Genomic DNA, 19,014 nt, shown 5'->3' with positions numbered 1-19,014 from the left:
ATAAAAACAAAAATCTGCCTGTGTTATGTTCTTGGTTTTCCCCAAACTTAACATGAAGCACTCTGGGGAACGTGAAACAAACAGCTGTCCTGTGCAATACAGTGAGAATCTCCTCCTACAAAACCACTGCAAACATGGAGAGAGTGAGAATCTGTTGGAAGTACCCTGTACTGTGAATCTGAAGTGATAAAATTAAGGGCCCAATTGACAGCAGTTACAGACCTTTTCAAAAACCCACCTTGCTATAGTTGTGAATTTTTACATAAAAATGCTACAGGCTATGAACAAAGCAGAAAACAAGCACCTTTGCGTCTCTAATTCATGTAATTCTCTCTGTGAAAACTCTCTGGAAGCTACACCCCCAGGGAAGCTTGGCTGTATAGTAAGGGTATGATGCAGTAAACGGTATGACAAGAATACAAACCCCGTGATCCAAACTTGAAGACCCTGTTGCAATCGTTGGCTGTTTTAACATAAACATACATAAACCTCTTTACTCTCCAGATATCTGTTTTGCTCAGAAGTTGCTTTATGTGCCATACAACCACTTTCGCATAGATACAAACCTCATAAAGAAGTCAGGTTTCATGCAGCAGAACCTTACATTTAATAAAATGCAGTTTTTCATACATACCTACAGATGCTGGCATTTCTCCCCACTGTAAAACAGTTTCCTTTGTGAAATGCCCGTATATATCAATGTAGATGCCTTCATCTTCGTAGGCGAGTAACAGTTCCATTCCGCTGGTGTTTGGGAGGATGATAATGGCATGTGGGCGAATAGTTCCTTGGATCTAGAATCATATTTTGCTAAGATTTATATCAGAAAATGGACTGCAATTTTAGTGACTACATCAATCTAACTAGTTTGACAGAGCAATAAAAAGAACTAGCTCATGGAAAGTGAAAGAAATGCCTGTTTTGAGAAAAGCTGTACAGTTTGCAAGCTAGCCCCTGAAATGGGTTTTCTCCTCTCCTCCCCCCTTCAGATATTACAGTAGGTTTGCAAACAAGGCAATGTTCAGTATTTCACTTTATATTTACTAGTATTAATGGCTTTCAAGAAGCCATGGAGCCACTGAGACACTTATTTATGAAACACCTGCATTATATAAATAAAAGACAGGTGAAAAATTTGAATTCAGTTATTTCAGAAGATGGAGGAAGAACAAAAGCTTCCACATTCCAGGAAAACAGTGCTCTCACTTTCCATGATATTTCCCTATCCCTTTTCAAACCCCCCAGAAATGTGAATTTATCAGTATTTACAGCAAGCAGAACACTGTACCTGGACCTTTCAAACACAAGCTTCTCTGTGTCCTTCCCTTCCCACATTCTTCCCTACAAATAGTTCCCCTTTTCAGTGCTGCTCAGCATATGTTTTCTGCATGCCACAAGAAACAGTGCATTTCTCTCACACACGTTATTTTAACAGCTGCTCGATGCACTAGAATCTCTCCCAGAAGCCAACACATGTCCCAAGTGAAAAAAAAAAAAAAAAGTCAAAGTACACAACTATGGAGGTGGGGTTTTATGAAAGCACTTTTGAACAAAAAACAAGGAAAACCTTAAAATCATTAAGAAAGCATTTTTTTGTTTTGTTTTGAAAAAAGCACTACTGAAAACAGGATAATTAAACAGTCAATTAAACCACTACAACGAATCTTTCTAGGAAGCACATGACTGGAGTTTCTGCATCATTTTCACAAGCCAGCACCACACAGACCTCTTTTCTTCAAGCACACACATTACACATGCCGGAAGGGCAGAAAGAACAGTAAAGAAGCACCGAAGCTGTACTTGCCCAACTGAATACACCCAGGCCAACCACTTGACTCCGTGCCTCCGCAACAACTATCCGTAACACTAGAACGGGTATCCAGAGCCGCAGAGCAATTTTAATGCGTTGCCTTGGTACTCGCATGAGCGATCGAAGCAGGTAAGAGATGGAGAAAGAGGTGGGGAACCAGGAAAAGAGGCTACCAGAAAGCAAGAGTATCTAAAGTCAGCCTGTTGAAGTCTGCTCTGTTGTCACTACAAAGCTCCTTAAGAAAATCATCCAGTCTATCAGATGCTCTTTGAAATAATAAAATACCGAAAAAGACAGAGCTACTGCAGCAGCAGATTTATTTCAGGTCTAAAACTCTAAAGGGAAAATATATTTTTAGTAAACGCTAACTTTTCGTTGAAGAGCGCACCCAAATGGAGCCAGTCTTAAAGGTGCCCCACATCTTCAGGACAATCACCTGGGAAATCTCTCTCATCATGTGCATAATTATATCCACAGCCTGTTGGAGAACTGCTGCTCAGAATGCTCCCCTTTTCCTCTGCCTTCCACATCTCGGGCAATTATGCTGATGATCTTTGTGACAAGTCATTATTCACCTCGCTTAGCAACCAACTTCCAGGGATGGCACGCAGGCATCACGCTTACATTTATCAACTGATGTGAATTTTCCATAGCTGCGTAGTTAACAAACCTACTAATTGCTGGATTAAATAAGCCATCACACAAATATTAAGGCCCTTAAACAAACAAACAAAAATCCAGCTCAGGTTTGTAGCAGGTGGTTCAGCAGCCTGTTCTGAAGACCTAGAGCAGTGAGTTTGCAATTAAGAGAAGTTTATAAACCATCATCCTTAAACACTGTGGCCATCAGGAAACACAGCTGTGACAGAATTTTGAAGGCTGTCACTTGTCAGGGTAGCAGGCCACAGGGCATGGGTGTGAAAACACTGGGCTGAGAGAGGGAGGAAAAAAAAATAAATAAATGGAAGGGTCTTGGACCAGGCTGCAACATGCAGATGTGGGATGAGATCCCTCCAACCCTCGAGTGTTCCTGAAGTCACAATGCCTTGGGTACATGGAAGTAGCGGCACCCATCAGCTAACGCTCTGCCTGTGTGGAGCTCTGCTGACTTCAGGGAAGGTTCTTCCAAGTGAGCACAGAAGTTTCCCTGCTTAGAGCTCCCCATCAGGCCGGAGCCATGAGAATCCACTAGCTTTTTGCACTTAATCCCTTAAATTTCTGTGGCTTTTGGGACCCACAACTTTGAAATGAACCATCTAGAACAGCTAAGAAATAACAACAGAAAGAAAAAAAAAAAAGAAAAAAAGAGCACAGCCTTCATACTGGACAGCCCCATAGCAGCCTTTTACTTTTGCAGAGTAATTACTTTGCTTTTAACTCAATTTAGGCAGTTTTTAGCAGTCAACATCATCTCAGTGAACAGGTACACCATGCAACATGTACACATCAACCTGAAATCAACATCTTCATGACAACTTCTGCTTGAAAACCTAAAGAGAACATCCTGAATTCTTTTGAATGCAAGGACTGATTTCACGGGCAACTGAGCAGTAAGAAAATGAGCAAATTTATTTGGCCTGGAAGCTGGGTTTCTACAGAGTCATGACAAAAAGGCAAATCACATTTTACACACTGAGCCCATATAAATCATGTAAAATGAATGCAAGTTTGCTCCACAATGAAGAAATTAGGATTATTCATGGGTTCACCTGTGTGTATATATATATATATATATATATATATATATATATATATATATATGTATTCACCTGTGAATGCATATTTGGACTCAGTTTATACATGGCTCCTCTAGCTACAGGTACTCTTTGATGCAAAGATAACATGCCTCAAAGCCAATCAAGATTTAAACATATGCTGCACATCATCTTAAACCAGGCCAAATTTCAGCTCAATTCAGTGATCAAGACGGAAAAACACATTGGCTGACTGTGAAAGTCACCTAATTCAATGTTGTGTTTTTGTATGCCTTAAAAAAGTCTTAAATTTCCAGGATAAATCAATTAAAAATAGTACTGTCCATACAATAGGTTTTCTGTCATTAAACTGTTAAAACTGATACTCTAAATCTGGAGGAAAAAAAAAAGCCTTTTAGCAGAACTTCACTATTACAAAAGCATGTAAAAAGTCATTTTCTATTAGCCGGTATACTGTAATTATTCTCTTATCCTCTGTTTTGAAATACAGCACACCACTTAACCTGATTATCACCAATATACAGCCCAAATAACAAAGGTGGTTATGGAACTTTTTGGAGTGTCTTACATGTGTTGGAAGGTAGAGGTCATACACAGATCCAGAGTCCACATCAATAGCGTGAAAGCCAACTAGAGAGCCATAGATCACTTTTAATCTTTGTCCATTTTCAACAGTCAGGTCAACTGACAGCGGTTTGTGATGAAGTGAGGTAAAAGACTGCAAAACAAAAAAAATACACTATAGAACACAATAATGCTCTTTGTTTACAGACCAACATACACAATTTTCCTTAATAATTTTCAGAACTGGAAAGTTACCTATTTTTGTTCTACCAGCATGTTACATTTAAGGAGCTAAGTATCCATCAACCTTTGGGCCACAAAGAGAGTTGGATAGTTCACTTGTGTTTTGAAAAAATCCATCTAGAAATGGACTAGGCAAAAATTAGGCTAAGTACCATTCATGTTAAATTTCCTCTTCCTCTGAGAGAAATCAGCATCAGCTTCGTGAATTTAAATGTACATCTTGGCACTGCACTGAAACAAGTTGTTCACATCTAACAGAATCATGACAGTGACAGTTTCATGCCTGCCACCTCCAATGTATGTCAAATGAGCTACATTTTCTTTAAAGGAATATTCATTTTATCTTTAACTAGAAATAAATGTTATAAAAAACAATAAAAAGCAAAAGCAAGGAGTAGATGAGAGACAGTGGTGTGTCTGAAGCAAAGTGAATTTTCACTTACCTTAAAAGCCATGAATTTGTGGTAAGGCTTCGGAGCCCAAGCATAAACCTCCACTGAGTTTTTCAAAGCAATTACAAGGAATTTGATTCTCTCATATTTTACTGTAATACAAGAAGAACAATTCCTTAGGTATCAGACAGATGCTTAAATCAAAGACCATCTCATTACATGAAATAATTTCAATGGATTATTTGTAGAGGAAGACGCTATCCACCAAGGAGACTAATGCATTCTGGACATCAGTGTTTAACATCACCACTGTCAAAACCCTGACTGCAAACATGTAGGCCCTTTATTCTCAGATAGCAACATTTATATATTGATTCTCATACATCTTTTTCTCTTACTGTCAGAAAAAAAGGTCTTGACCCTACAGCTAACTCAGTCTATTTTATTTTTCAAGTATGAGCCCACACTGATGTTGCTGGGTGTGACTAAGCTGCTTTTGGAGGAACGGTGGCTGTTGGCTGTAGGATTCTGTTACACTCTGCGTGCTGAATTTTCATTTCACCATTCACGTGTGGGGTTAAATCTCCATGTGCTAGTGTGGGCGAAGGACTCCCATGTTTCTGAGATGAGTAAGCATTTAGGAGAGATGAGCCATTTCTCCAAGTTGATTAAGCTCATGTTGGGCCCATTGAGAATAAACAAAGAAACATGCATTGAAAATTGAGGCTTCTTTCACTCTGCCAGAGGCAAGCATTTGGTTTGGAAACAGAACACTAGGGCGTCACATCTCAGTGCATTCTCCCTTCGTTTTATATTCAGTGTCTGCTTGGAAGGGATTTTTAGAAAATGCAGGTACTGTGCTAACTGAGCTAAGGTTTGTTGCTGCTTGCAACAGGAGCAGTTCACACTGACCCAAACATAAAGCAGAAGCATTAAGGGTAGATAAGGGTGGATACAGATCAGGGAAATGTTACAAAGGCTGAGAAACAGAAAGACAAAAACAAATAAAACCTACCAAAACACAAAATAACACATCCTTTTGCTAGCTGGAAAAATGACTGTAAGAACATGGGTCAAGATACAGGAAGATTCACCAACAGGTAAACAACAACAGCTGCTTTGTCAAAGAAGTAAGCTTGGTTTGTCATATGTGAACACAGAAGAGCACCAAATGTTTGCCTAATTTTAGAGTAACGTTAAAAAAAAAAAAAAGACATACCAAAACCAAAAATGAGCAACTGAAGTGGAATATGTGGTGCTTAGCTATAATCACAAAGAAAATGACACACATCTGTTGCACATTTCTTTTTGGATTTAACCCGTAACATTTAAAGCAATGAGATCTAAATGCAAATAAATGTCAAGCAAAGCATTTATGAGCGCCAGCCACCTCATCGTCTCCTGCACTTGTCTGTATCATTTCTCTGTTTGACTTAGGAAAAAAAAAAAAAACAACACCGCCACTTCCATATACCATCTTTCAATAAAGCAAAACTTATGCTATACATTACACCCCCTCAGACAGTTAACTGACAGAAGCTATCACAATACTGATGTTCACCTTCACAAATGAAATACCTGAAAGCCAAAAAAATGCAAGACAGAATTTTAACTGCTACGGTAGATAACGCTGCCAGTGTGTAAATTTAAACAAAGGTATATTTAGGTCTTTTATGATCAAGTCACAGCAATGAGCTCTAGGACATCCAATCTCATCTGCCTACAGACATCCTACAAACATGATTTCCTAGCACTGTACCAGTCCAGTTTAGCAGTAGCTACTCAGGACCAGGAGGGAAGCTGGTAGCCTGGGGGTGGAAAACATGACTCTAATTGAAGTCTTAAGTAACTACAGAATTTCTAAACCCCTGACTGAGCAACGGAACAGGGCTGGCACTCCCTTCTTCCAGCCTTCACAGGACATAGCCATAACATCATGTGCAATCTGGAATGACAAGGGCCAAAGCATCCATCATGTTAAGCAAGCAGGTTTCAAAGCAGTCCTGATACAATTTTGAGATACAGCTAAAGAAAAATGCTGGTGTCACGAGATGCAAAAGTACGATTAAGCAGCTCTTTAAGGGGAAAAAAAAAAAAAAGACCTTACCAACTTTGTAGTGTACGCAGCCTTCCAGATCACCCACAGACACCCAGCCTTGCCTCTTCTCCACCTCTGGATCATTGCGCAAAATCTTATTTCTCAGCCACGATAAGTAGTAGACCCTCAACTTATTCTTCTTCCCTGGGATTTGCAAAGGGGAAGGAAAAAAAAAGACATAACTCTAACTTACTGAAATACAAAATCTCCCCCATGTAATAAAAGCTGGAGTTCTGTGACCTTGAGTACAGCAGATCTTTGTGCTTGTCAAGGTGACAGAAAGAAGAATCCATCAGCACAAAAGAAAAGCCTGGGGTGATGACGACTCCCAGGGGGGAACTGGAGTATGAATAACCCTATGACATTTGGCACATGTGCTCTTGTGACTTAAGCTTCATGTCAGATTTTAATATCTGACTACAATTCGTTCCTCATGTCAAAGAAGAGGTCTCTATAGATGCATGTATCATCAGAGATAATCACATTGCCTAGTATTTGCTCTCTGATGTGAAGGAAGGAATACAGATATAACCTACCCTGGGTATTTTGAATAAGTGACTTTTTTAGTTCTGGTTAACTGACAATCTTCATTACAGGTAACTATTTTCTTTTGGATGTCTTTCAGGGTGAGAATTACTTTGTCATCTTTTAACTCAGTCAGTCTTTCTGTTGCTTTGGTTTGTAAATAAGCAAGATCAACAGCAGGTCAGTCTAAGGAGGACCATGTCAAAAGCAGCTGAAACTGGCAATATGGGACAAACAGCTCTCAGCGTCACCTACTACAGTATGTCTGGAGTGTAGAAAAGTGGCAGCCATTCCTTCATGGACCTCTATTTCTTATGTACTACCTTGAGGCCACTCTCATCTGTGGATAATAAGGACCTCAGGACCTTGAAGGGCAGAGTCCAAGTTCTTTGTCAGAAGAGGTTGAAGGTGCTACTCCATTTAGCATTACCAATGCTTTCACATTATGTATCACTCTTACGTAACTGTTCATACATCTCATTGACCACAGAATGAGGTTATTTAATGATATTCGAACAGAATTGCACTTAGATAGATGCTCACCCATTGCAGAAACATGTAAACAGACTGACAAACTGTAACTTGCTGGGAAACAGTCCATTTTAAGAATATGAAACACTTCATAACCTCTCACAAACCATTTTATGTATTAAACAGGTAATGAAATATCCCAGAGCCCCATCTGAATCTGAAATGAGAATCTAAGTGTTAAAAATTCAAGAGAGTTTTCCTATTAACAAGAATAACTATCCTGTGATTTTCTGTAAGAGGAAATTTCTCAACCTAGTTTATAACCTAGTTCTTCTCTAATTGCTTCCAACCCCAATGCAGGTCAGATACTTTTAGACACTGAACTAACCTGATATAGTAATTAGCACATTGAGTCCTTCCAGAACATCCATTTGCTGGAATCGTCTCCTTGTAATCAGTGAATATACTCTTCCCTGCCCACTTCTGTCCAGTAGCCACAATCCATTCTCCGTTCCCACCAGTAAATTTACTCCTGTTGATACAGAGAAAAAAAATACTGCATACATCACCCAATGATTCAGAAGCGAAGTGTTAATTGTTTTTTAGAATCAATTTTTATTTACTCCTCTTAATGGTACCTGATAATTTCTCTGTTGCTCTGTGGATGACCTCCCAGAAAAATGGAAGGAAAAAAACAACCCCAACATGACAATTTTTACCCAGCAGAACACTTGTATGCCCACATAACCTGAAGCATGAGTAGTTCCACTGAAGTCAATATTGATCTAAAAAATGAAAATTAAAAGAATACTCTGCAAACTTGAACTTCTCAGGTGACTTGTGTGCTTGTAAGCGCTGTGAAAGCCTCAGTTTAGCACCACTCCTCTTCCAACACAGGAGATCCAACTAAAGGATATAAGGGTCTCTTTCAATTTAAAAAAAAATAAATATAATTCCTCTTTCCCCCAAATGCAACGCTCAAAATGCAGGAGGAAAACCGAAGTCATTGGAAGAAAAGCTACTGATATAAGGAAGCAGAATATTTGTTTGAAAACTGGTTTTTGGAAAAGTGCTTTCAAATGCTGAATTAAAGGAATGAATCCATCTGAAATCCAATTGTTCCCCAGGAAGTGAAAGCTTCAATGAGTTGCTGACACCAGAGGATGCACCCTGTACAAAAATAGTGTTTGGCTGGCATGATGGCTACATTTCCTAATCAGCAGGTTCTAAAGAAATGACATAAATTTTCCTGCTGTAACGAGCAAACTTCTCTACTGGCTGTGCTCTGATGAGTACCTGGTACTCTTCAACCTCAATACAAAGTTAATTTACAGACTTTGCTCCATAGTTCCTGTTCCTAATTTAAAATCTTGGACTCCTGCAAACATACATAACACAAAATCCACAAAACTATAAAAGCTAGAAATCTACATTTCTGTCAGATAATGTTTCACCTACTTCATTCATTTTCCATTCCAGACTCAGAAAGTGACGACAAGTAAATGGCTGGGCAAGTCCCATAGAATGCATCTGTTCCTCACAGGTAGACAGATGGTTAGAAGAACTCAAGAGCTTAGCCACAGCGAGACTGGGACTACGTCAACAGTGGCTGAAAACTGGTCTGACTACACTGATCTTGTGTGTTTTTTTTTAATGCCATTTGAAGCTGACCCTACAAAAACGGTGATCCAGAAAGGGTCTAAGTCCTGGCAGTGGAAATCATGGAAGTCAGGCTCTTGGACAGATTGATGCCTGACCTGCTTCAGTCTGTGGCGGCTAAAATTCTGAGAGGAAGGTTCTTGGAACCTCTGGTTTGGATAATTTCCATTGGGTTAGGGTTATGCATGACTAGCTATACTGATATGCAGCTAAGACAGAGTATCATGAACCTTTTTTGCTTCTCATTACCAAAACATATGCAACTTTTGGCTCTTATGGCAAGCACAGTTTCAATTTGGTGCTCGATCAAAATGTTTTCTCATTCTGATGCACAAAATCCCTTGCAACTGTAACTCATCTGTTTGCCATCTTCCGTCAGGAAGGCAATACCATGCGAGTGACACGTAGGTATGTTCTCAGGATTTTCTGACAGGAGAGGTGTGATACAACTGCGAAATCTAACTGCCATATACCGCCAACCTCTCCTGCTGCTGCCTTCCCTCAACACACACGCCCAAGCACTTCTGAGCTTACCCCACAAAGCAGCACAAAGGACCTCCGAGTTGAATTTCTTCTTGTATTTACGAATTTCTGGACTGTCGCTCTGTGGGCGGATATTCGTTGGGTTAACGTTGACAACAGAGCCTTTCCTTGCGTTTTCTCTCCTGACAGGCTCAGGTTTTGCACTAGATGCTGAAAAAGATACACGGAATAAAAAAATAAATAAAAGTTCAAGTGTTTGGCTACATCTCACATTTGACCTGTTTGCGGCAGAATGAAAAAAAATGAAGAGAGGTGAGACTTTGAGAGCATCACATAGCCAAAGAAAACCACACATCTGGAAAACTCCTCACACATTCCTGAGCAAGCACTGTGGTGACACAGCAGCAGAGCTAGTCACATCTGGAGGAACCACAGAGGCCATGCAATGAAATTCACAGCGATGTGGAGTTTAAGTTTGTCAGTAACACCTCCAGAGTTTCAACTGCCAAGTGAGAAGCTTCTCCCTTCCCTCCATCCCCACCCAGAACAACAACAACAACAAAAAAAACAGGAATGAGATTTTATGAGGGGTAAAGCATACTCACAAGAACTACAGGGAGGTCCAACTGGACTGGTGGGAGGGGTGATTGGCAGAAGTCTGGGATCTATGAATGAAGTAAACGATGTTGTAGATGATGTACTGCTCTTTGAAGGTGTACTTTCAGTGGACGGGGTCTACAATGAAACACAAGAGCTGCTTCAGGATGATGACACTAGGGAGCAGACAGCACAGAGCAACGTGGGTGTCTCTGAGGTTCAGGTGAAACAGCATGTTGCATAATTAGGTGTAATGAACATGCTTAGAGCAGTAGATAGATGGTACAAATTGAGTGACAAGAGGAAGCCTGAGCTGGGAGTTGTGTCAGGATTCTTGACCAGGCACTGCACTGCAATGAAGTAACTGGTCCCCAGAAGAATCTCCTTATATGTTTCTCACTCCCTGCTGTTTCATCTGCAACAGGTCCATGCCTTGTGCACTGTCACCTGATGCTGGGATGGAAAGCAATCCAAAGACGATCATTAAAGGCAGATGAGCATGCTGTGTTGCTGATGTTACAGGAAAAGGAGCAGAGGGTACGAGCCATTCTAGCTTGCATGAAGTGGAGAGAGAAGGACAAAAACGTGGAACAGCGAAGAAGGGTAGGGAGCTTGAGCTTTCTTATTAGCCCTTCAAAATACACCTTCTAGATAAAAGAAGGGATGTGGTGAAAAATCTTTCGTTTGTAAGAAACAGGATAGATAAATTCAAATGACACTCAAACTCAGGCTTCCATGGGTTGGAGGGAAGCGGTGGTACAATTCATTCAGTCTATACACTTATCTCATACCTTATTCACAGATTTGTTCTGAGGTTCCTGACTAGTCAGTGGCACTTTTGGTGTGTTCACAGAGGAATCTGAAATTTGGCTCTGCTGAAGAAGATCTGGCAGGAGATAGTTTTGGTTGTTTATGCTCCAGAGGCCTTCTTGGGTGCTAGAAATTTGTTTCCCTAAAATCTGATCCTGTACATGAGAAAACATGATTAAAGTCCACATTTGATATACTTCCAATGCCCTATGCACCCCCTGTTAATTAGGACAATAAATAATGAGGATATGAGTAGGGGTGCTCTATGTGATGTATTAGATAAAGACAAACACTACAGAAAGATTAAAAAACAGGAAAATACAAAAGCACGTGGCAAACACCTGAGATATCAACCTTGGCTTCCACCCCCAAAATGCTCCAGAAACACTGCTCATCTACTATATTCCAAGCTATAGCTAAAGAAGTAACTTCATCCTCAGAGACACTTGACAGAAAATCAAATGACTTGTTTTAACAGTACAGATTTAACCTCTCCCATGGTCAGAAGCAGGTACTTCTCAGCTCAGGAGCTGCATATATTTTAAAGCCCCTTACCATTCATTTCATTTCTACTTCCCACTTACTGAATTAGGAAACCTTATTCTAGAGAGATCACATTCAGTAGGATCCAGTGTCAGCACCTGCAGTACAATGAGGTTTGGTACCGTGGCCTTCCTTGTAGGATCCTACTAGCAATACTGTACAAGCTGTGAGGCACCGTACAAGCTCTCTCCCCTGACAGCCTTAAATACTGACTCACTGGGACACTGGAAGTTTCTGGAAAAACACAGCTAGAAGCTTTGAGAGGAAGAAAGGTGGGATTCGTAAAGCAGGCAGTGTCCCAGATGGACAGGGCAATGCAGAGGAACCTACCCCGGCCATGAAAGGTCTGGTTACCCGAATACCATCAGCACAGGAACACAAAGCAACAGGAGCCAAGTGCTACTCAACAATATTCCTCCTGAATTATGCCAAAGCAAAAAGCACCATCAAACTCAAACAGCTTCTGGCTGGTTGAATTCAAGGCACGTCTATACACTGCACTGACTGATAAACAACCTACTGAAATCAGCTCAGCTTTTTTTGAATGCTGGTCAATATATCCAAAATATAGCGGATAACTCTGAATGAAAGACATTTGCCTTTTAAAAGCCAAGTAATTAGCCAGGAATAAAATCGATGCTGTAGGCATTTTACGTTTTTAATTCTGATATTTTAAAATTTTCTTTTGTGTTTAGAGTTAGATTCAGCTGAACTGAGCCAAACTCCCATTTGAGTCATTTGAGCAGCTTGGTACACCCTAACCACTTCAAAATGGGACAGGAAAGGGATGTTGGAAGAATTCATGGATTCTTATGGTGGCTGTGGGTGGTGACACAGAGGTGGGAGGAAGGGACAGGATTCTCTGTGAGAAGGGAAAACTCTGGAAGGCATCAGAGAGATTGGTGAAAAGAGGTGAGAATCATCTATCTGTCATCTTTCCTGGGTCATTTTCCTTAAACCCAACTGAAAACGTGATCTCCACTCTTCTCCTTCCTCTTCCACCTTCATTCTGAGTCTCAAAGACCCCATCACTTCTCCTTACCCTCAAGCAGCCTATGTCCAGCACCCAGATATCAAGGGAAGGAGCAAGTGCTGGGCTGTTTCTGCCATGAGGAGGAAATGGGCAGGCTCAAGCTGGAGGGCCAGGAAAGAGCTCTGGCACTGGGCAAGGGAGATGGAAAGGGCCTGGAGCTGGTATTGTTTTTTCCTTCACCTCTATGCAGGTGGAGATGGAGGGATCTGAAAGTAAAATTATTAAATGCAGTACAACCTCTTCTGTCAGGCTGTTGCTCTGAAATGGTAACCAGTCTTTCATTTCTGGTACAGAACAGCAAGCTTTAAAATAATGCATTGGAGTCAGTGCAGGTTTGAGGAAGATGAACAGCATGAGCCGCTGATATCATGGCTCAGTCTGGTGCCCCATGTATCAAAGCAAGGTCTTTTCTCCTTAAGAATGGTGGGAGACAGGCAAAGTGTGACTCCTTTGCCAGCCTGGATAGATTTCTCTCTGTTCTGAAGCTTACAAAACCCACCAGAGGCAAAGGAAACTCCTTTTTCTTCCTAACTCTGTCAGAGCTTACACAAGAAGCTCAGGGAAAAATGCCAGTTTCGTGGCAATTTATTTTTCGCTATCTGTGAAACAAGAATACACTCAGTAATACGTGAGAAATGCTCTGAGGTTGAGAGCAAGTCTTATTACTGTAATTTTTTTGTTTTCAACCACAAAGAACATTGTTCTGCTTTCTCTGTTTTCATCTTTTCTGCACTAATATTTATCACAGGGGAAAATCCACACAACTTGAAGCCTCTGCTACAAACTATAGATAGGAAAGAACCACAACATGACACACAAGGGAACGTGTGTTTTTGCTAAGCCCGTGGGGAGGGATGAAGTACTTTTCCCATCTTTCGGTAATATTTTAAAAAATATACTTCTCTTTACATTGGAATAAAGAAGGTCAACATTTTTAAAAATAGCAACCATGCACGCTGACTATAATCTACAGGATTGTTTTTTGCAACCTGCCTAGAGCCTTCATGCAGAGTAAGTTGGCATCAGCCACTACTACCGGGTCAGTAATAAGGACAAATAAAGAGGTGCAATTTTGAACCTAGACATAAGCCTGATTGTAGGAAGCACAAAACCTGAAACAGTATGCACTTTTTTAAAGCTTATAGCTGTAATTTGAAATGACAGAGCAGGACTTCAGAGTGAAAATGCTGCTGAGAAGGAGTGGATACAGAGTTTATCATGTCCATTAACAATTTGACTCTCCCCACACTGTACCCGAGCCCTTACAAATGGCCAAATTACCTTCTGTTCTGCAGTGGTGCTTTGGGGTTTCAGTTCAATCCCATCTGGTACTTTCGTCCTTGAGAAATCTGCCACTCTGCTGCTCAGCAGTTGCCTGGTAACAAACTCCAATTAATGAATAGAACTACTTCGGGGGGGGGGGGGGGGGGAAACAACAACCCAAAAAAATATAAAACCCTACACCAAAACCCACAAAAAAGACCTCCATATACACGAGTTCAACTGAGCGTAATTAACATTCACTAGTTACACGTCAGGGTTCTGGTACAAAAGCTGGTTGATTAGGATGTGCCTGGATGGACTGGTACTCGAGGACTGCTCCCAGTAGGAAGCTCTCCCCAGCTCACTGGAGGCTTCCCTTCCTTCACCCATCATTTTGACAGGTGCTAAAGGTGAGTGCCAGCAGGTCCATCGAGCAGCCCACTTCAAAACTTCTCCCATCTCCCCTCGTACACTACACTGAGGGGTGAAACACTGGCCACCCTGCTCCCAAAAATCCAGCATCAGCTGCACTTGGGGAGAGCTGCTGCTCCTCTGTATGCTGCTCTCACCAGCTGGGACAGACTGCGCTGTGACTTCATTCTGTGCAAGAAACACAACCATGCTCACTTCACACATAAAGCAGCAGAAGCACAGGGACAGGAGGACTAGGTCAGGCCACAAGCCCACTGAGCCCAGTGTCCTGTCTTCCATGGCGACCAAAAGCAGGTCCTGATAGACAGGGTAAGACCAGAGTGAGCATCTCTTACCCTGCCAAGTTGTATCTGGGTTTTAAAACAACATGAATGAGTGTGAAGGTGTAAATTTTTTTTTTCCCCCTACGGGAGGTATAAATATTTGCATGCTGAACTTGGGAGGAATGGCAACACATGGAGCAGGATCACTGATGAACGCAAGGTCCTGATCTTAAATGACAGCAACCTCCCATTTAATGGTGGGAGTAAGTACTTACCAGTCAAGAACACACCTGCAGCCATGTTATTTGAATTTGGTAATGAACAGCATGCAAAGAGCAGAGAGAAGAAACTCAATTATACAAAACGAGCAACAGGAAACATGTTTTTTTGTTTGTTTGTTAGGGGGATTTTGAATGCTGCAGGTATCAAAGAAGGAAACAGCCTTGGTAGAGTGGGAGAGATGAGCATGAACAGAATAGATATGCTACACAAGCAGGTAGGATGATGGCTTGTGCTCACTGACATCCCTCCTTAAAACAAAACACTGGTGTGCGCTATTTACTTGCTAGTAACAAGGATGTATTTCCTCAAGTATCTATCTTTCAATATAAATGATGCTCAGCTGAGGTGAAGAGACTTTCCTAAGACTGCACTTCCAGTTTCCATGAGGTTCTCGCAGTGGCTGTGTGTGCAGAAGGCCAACCTAACAGGGATCAGCCCGCTGACCACATTTCTCCAAAGGACCAGTGGGTCTCACACAGGAGATGCACACAGCACGTGCAGATTTCCAAAGGCAGTGGGACACCTCCAAATCATTACAGCGTACAGGGATGTAACAACCTAACATGTAGCAAAGTCATTGCTACAGGGCAAATCCATATTTTTATGTGGAGTCTGAGGTCTAGGATGAATTTTATGACCTAGAACAAATAAAACTTTACAGAGCAAAAAGATGTGGTTTGGAGAGGAACAGTAAGAAAGTAAGGCATTACAGCAAAAAGACAGCTTTTTCAGGTGAATAAACTACAGTATTTTTTCTAACATTATCCCTCCTTATCCCTCAGCTTTGAAAATGAACTTCAGAAATGCAAATCGGGAACATGTGCAGGTACAAAATCCTTATTCAGAGGAGCACAGTGGAAAGGACTGGTATCAGGCCAATGCCAGAGCTTGCCAACAGCGTTACAAATCTGTGCATCTCCGTCTGAGGACTGACAAAACCACATGTGCAATTATGTCAGAAGAGCAAAAGCCTCATCCTAGAGAGCTCTGTATTGCTGAGATGCACTTTGAAGTAAATACTGGAACTGAAATAAACTGAAGTTCTCTTTGCAAGAAAATTAAAAGTTCTGTTCATCAATACTGAAAACCCATTTTGTTTCTTGTTCCAAGCAGCAGGGCTGACTGACTGATCCCCTCTTTCACTTGGACAAGCAAGAGATTCACGCTCCATTATTTCACAGCAGAATACACATTCTGCATGACAGGTAAAACACCACAAGATGTCAGTCACAAAATCACAAAGAGAAACTGGAAAGCTAAAGAGAAGCGGTTCATGTGAGATCAGCTTGGTAGAAACTACAATGTGCAATCTCGTAACTGCAGCAATTGTGCAAAATAACAATACTAAAAACACAGCAAATTCTACAAAACCGAATCCTCCCCCCTTTATAAACAACCCAGGTGAAATAATCAGCTTTTCAGTGGTAATTACTTCCACTAGAGTGAACAGACCATCTGAAGACAAGCGCTACGTTTGCCTTGCTTTTTGCACCGATCTGTATTTAACATGAAGATATACAGCTCTCCTCGTTTCTTTTAAAAATTCCATTTCAACGTAGATCAATGTGAAGTAATCTCTGAAGAAGCACTACCTATTGATGTTCAGTTAAAACGAGACATTTCCTCATTGTCCCAAGGCAGCAGGTCATCAAAGCTTATTACACTGCACACATCTGATGGAGCAAACATTTACCCCCAGGAGTTCATTATAGTGAGATTAAACTGCTTAATTACAGCTGACATAAATGACTGATAGCAACTTCAGAGGGGAGGCATTTATGCATGCCAACTTTTTCCAGATATTTATAAGTGTGTAATAAAAAGAGAAAATAAATCAAGCCAACCTCATGTGGTTCATGTCATCTTCATCACTGCTGCCGACTTCGTCGCTTGACGAGGAGTAGTCTGCTGCTTTCCAGAATGAACCGGTGCTGTCCTTCCCCTTGGCAAAGGAGACTGGGCTCTGAACAGAGAAAACTCAGTTTTTCCTCAATGAAGAACCCATTGTTAAATACCATGGGCAAGATTTTACTGTCCCAGTAAGGGACCTCCAGACACCCCAGTCCTACAGGAGATCAGGTATGTGCTCTCATGTTAGTAGCAGTAGCCTGCACATGACTTGTCTTCAAACCTCCAGCCCACCCTCTTGGATGGACTTAACTACTTAGCCAGCTAGCTCAAGCACCAACAGAGGAGCTGTCTGCACAGGCGTGCCCTCAGTGAAAACCATGAATCAATCAGAAATAGCAGTGGATACAGAAGAGCCTACCTCAACCTGGCCTGGATGAGAAACTTTTTCAGGTTTCTTGTGCAGCTGCAGGTGGTTCTGGGCCAAAGCGTTCTCTCCCTTGGCTGCTCCTGGGTTCCCTGTAAAAAAATTTCCATTGAGCCACTTCTCAGCTCCCACTTCCACTCTGCCCTGCAGGGAAGTGGGTAGCAAGGACCAGCACCCACGGGGCTCCTCAGGGTTCTGCCCGTGGTCAGGCACTGGTGACAGGGAAGCTGTGGCCCCGCGCTTCCCTCCCAGGTGCTGGGCTGGGGACCCGCAGGGCTACTGAGGCCACCCAGATGTGATGATGCCATCTTAGGAGGGATGCCTCCAAGAGAACAAGTGAACCTTCCTCTTCACTAACCTCCATAAAGCTACCTGGGAAGAGCCAGAGCAGCCCTGGAGAGATGCTGTCTTCTGCACACAACTCCTGATACAAGTGAAGGGAGGGAAGGCAGACGTGCCCCCACCCTGCCAGCAGGGCACACAGCTACCTCATTCAGCAGTTTATTTCATGACTGTCCCACTGCTACCAACAGGACTCCTCGTAAGGTAACAGGGGGAGAGTTCAAGCTCACGCAAATTAAGATTTGTATTTGGTAATTTAGCTAGTTTTATCACAATGGCTTCAGGTACTCATGCATTTTGCAAAGCTTTTAAAACTCAAAATTCTTTATTGGTCAATGAGTACCTAAGCAACTCAGCAGCAGTATTAGTTTTAAAGTATTTATAGCCCTTTCCTGCCCAATTCACTATCCCTGTGGGTTTGGGAAAGCAACAAACTCTGGAACACCATATGCCAGAACTAGCTGTAATTTAACGACACTTAAGAACGCAAGGAGACAGTTTAAACCACGAGGGAGGTTTTCTATTCTTTCCATGGCTGGTGAGGTTTTCATTTCCCCATGCCAAAATAGCACAGGAGTTACACATCATGCAGACATTGCAAAGTTGAACTGGGCTGTTGTACGCTGCTCATCATTATGCTATTATTCAAATATAAAATGACATAAGAGCAAAAAGAAACAAACCCCAAGCAGTTTAAACTGTGCTCTGGTTTTCTCTTGAAGTAAAGCTTCCTACTTTGCATGGTTAGTGAAAGCAAAATTGGCTTGGTTGTGTAAATGTAATAAATAAGCAATTTGTTCTTCATTTATCAAGGGTTTTCAAATTAACAATGCGAGCCTCAGTTTAAAAATATATGACCTCAGCAGCTCGCTGCTGTGGTTTCCGAACATTTTTAGCATCCACCCTGTCTTGTCTTGGGCGTGATTCCCCATGTCACCCATCTGCATCAACCTGGATGTAAAGCACTGTAAAACACCAGTGCTTTGCAAAGAGCTATACAAGAAACTGCCCCAGATTTGACCCACAGGAAAGGCACTAAGGAACAGCAAATACAGGAACAAACCCCTCCTCTTCTGCTCCATGTCCCCTTCTGCCTGAGTCTTAGTTCATGTCTCAGGAAATAGAGTTTGTAGTGCACAGAAATCTGCATAACCATGAGCAAGCCCACTGTGTTCTTCCATCGCTACCAGAGACATCAAGATCCCTTAAAACTT

The 19,014-nt window shown here is 41.6% G+C and overlaps 1 protein-coding gene across 4 annotated transcripts in view; it reads right to left on the bottom strand.

The window, feature by feature from the left end:
* The window catches only part of NRK (Nik related kinase), a 98,506-nt gene that overhangs the window by 11,522 nt on the left and 67,970 nt on the right, over window positions 1-19,014 (bottom strand). For 3 of the 4 annotated variants that reach the window (XM_038184605.2, XM_038184606.2, XM_027465375.3), the window contains 11 exons: window positions 17,453-17,550; window positions 17,028-17,146; window positions 14,225-14,318; window positions 11,349-11,522; window positions 10,566-10,695; window positions 10,012-10,170; window positions 8,207-8,350; window positions 6,832-6,966; window positions 4,776-4,876; window positions 4,094-4,243; window positions 635-794 (listed from right to left, as the gene is read on the bottom strand). In XM_038184605.2, the coding sequence (XP_038040533.2) occupies window positions 635-794; window positions 4,094-4,243; window positions 4,776-4,876; window positions 6,832-6,966; window positions 8,207-8,350; window positions 10,012-10,170; window positions 10,566-10,695; window positions 11,349-11,522; window positions 14,225-14,318; window positions 17,028-17,146; window positions 17,453-17,550 (1,464 nt within the window). The remainder of the gene's footprint in view (window positions 1-634; window positions 795-4,093; window positions 4,244-4,775; window positions 4,877-6,831; window positions 6,967-8,206; window positions 8,351-10,011; window positions 10,171-10,565; window positions 10,696-11,348; window positions 11,523-14,224; window positions 14,319-17,027; window positions 17,147-17,452; window positions 17,551-19,014) is intronic. The other variant, XM_038184607.2, reaches the window with a different exon arrangement.

The sequence above is a fragment of the Anas platyrhynchos genome, chromosome 10 (assembly GCF_047663525.1).
Source record: "Anas platyrhynchos isolate ZD024472 breed Pekin duck chromosome 10, IASCAAS_PekinDuck_T2T, whole genome shotgun sequence".
Classification (NCBI taxonomy): Eukaryota; Metazoa; Chordata; class Aves; order Anseriformes; family Anatidae; genus Anas; species Anas platyrhynchos.
The sequence above is the reverse complement of the archived record's forward strand: the minus strand, read 5'-3'. Positions and strand labels throughout refer to the sequence as shown.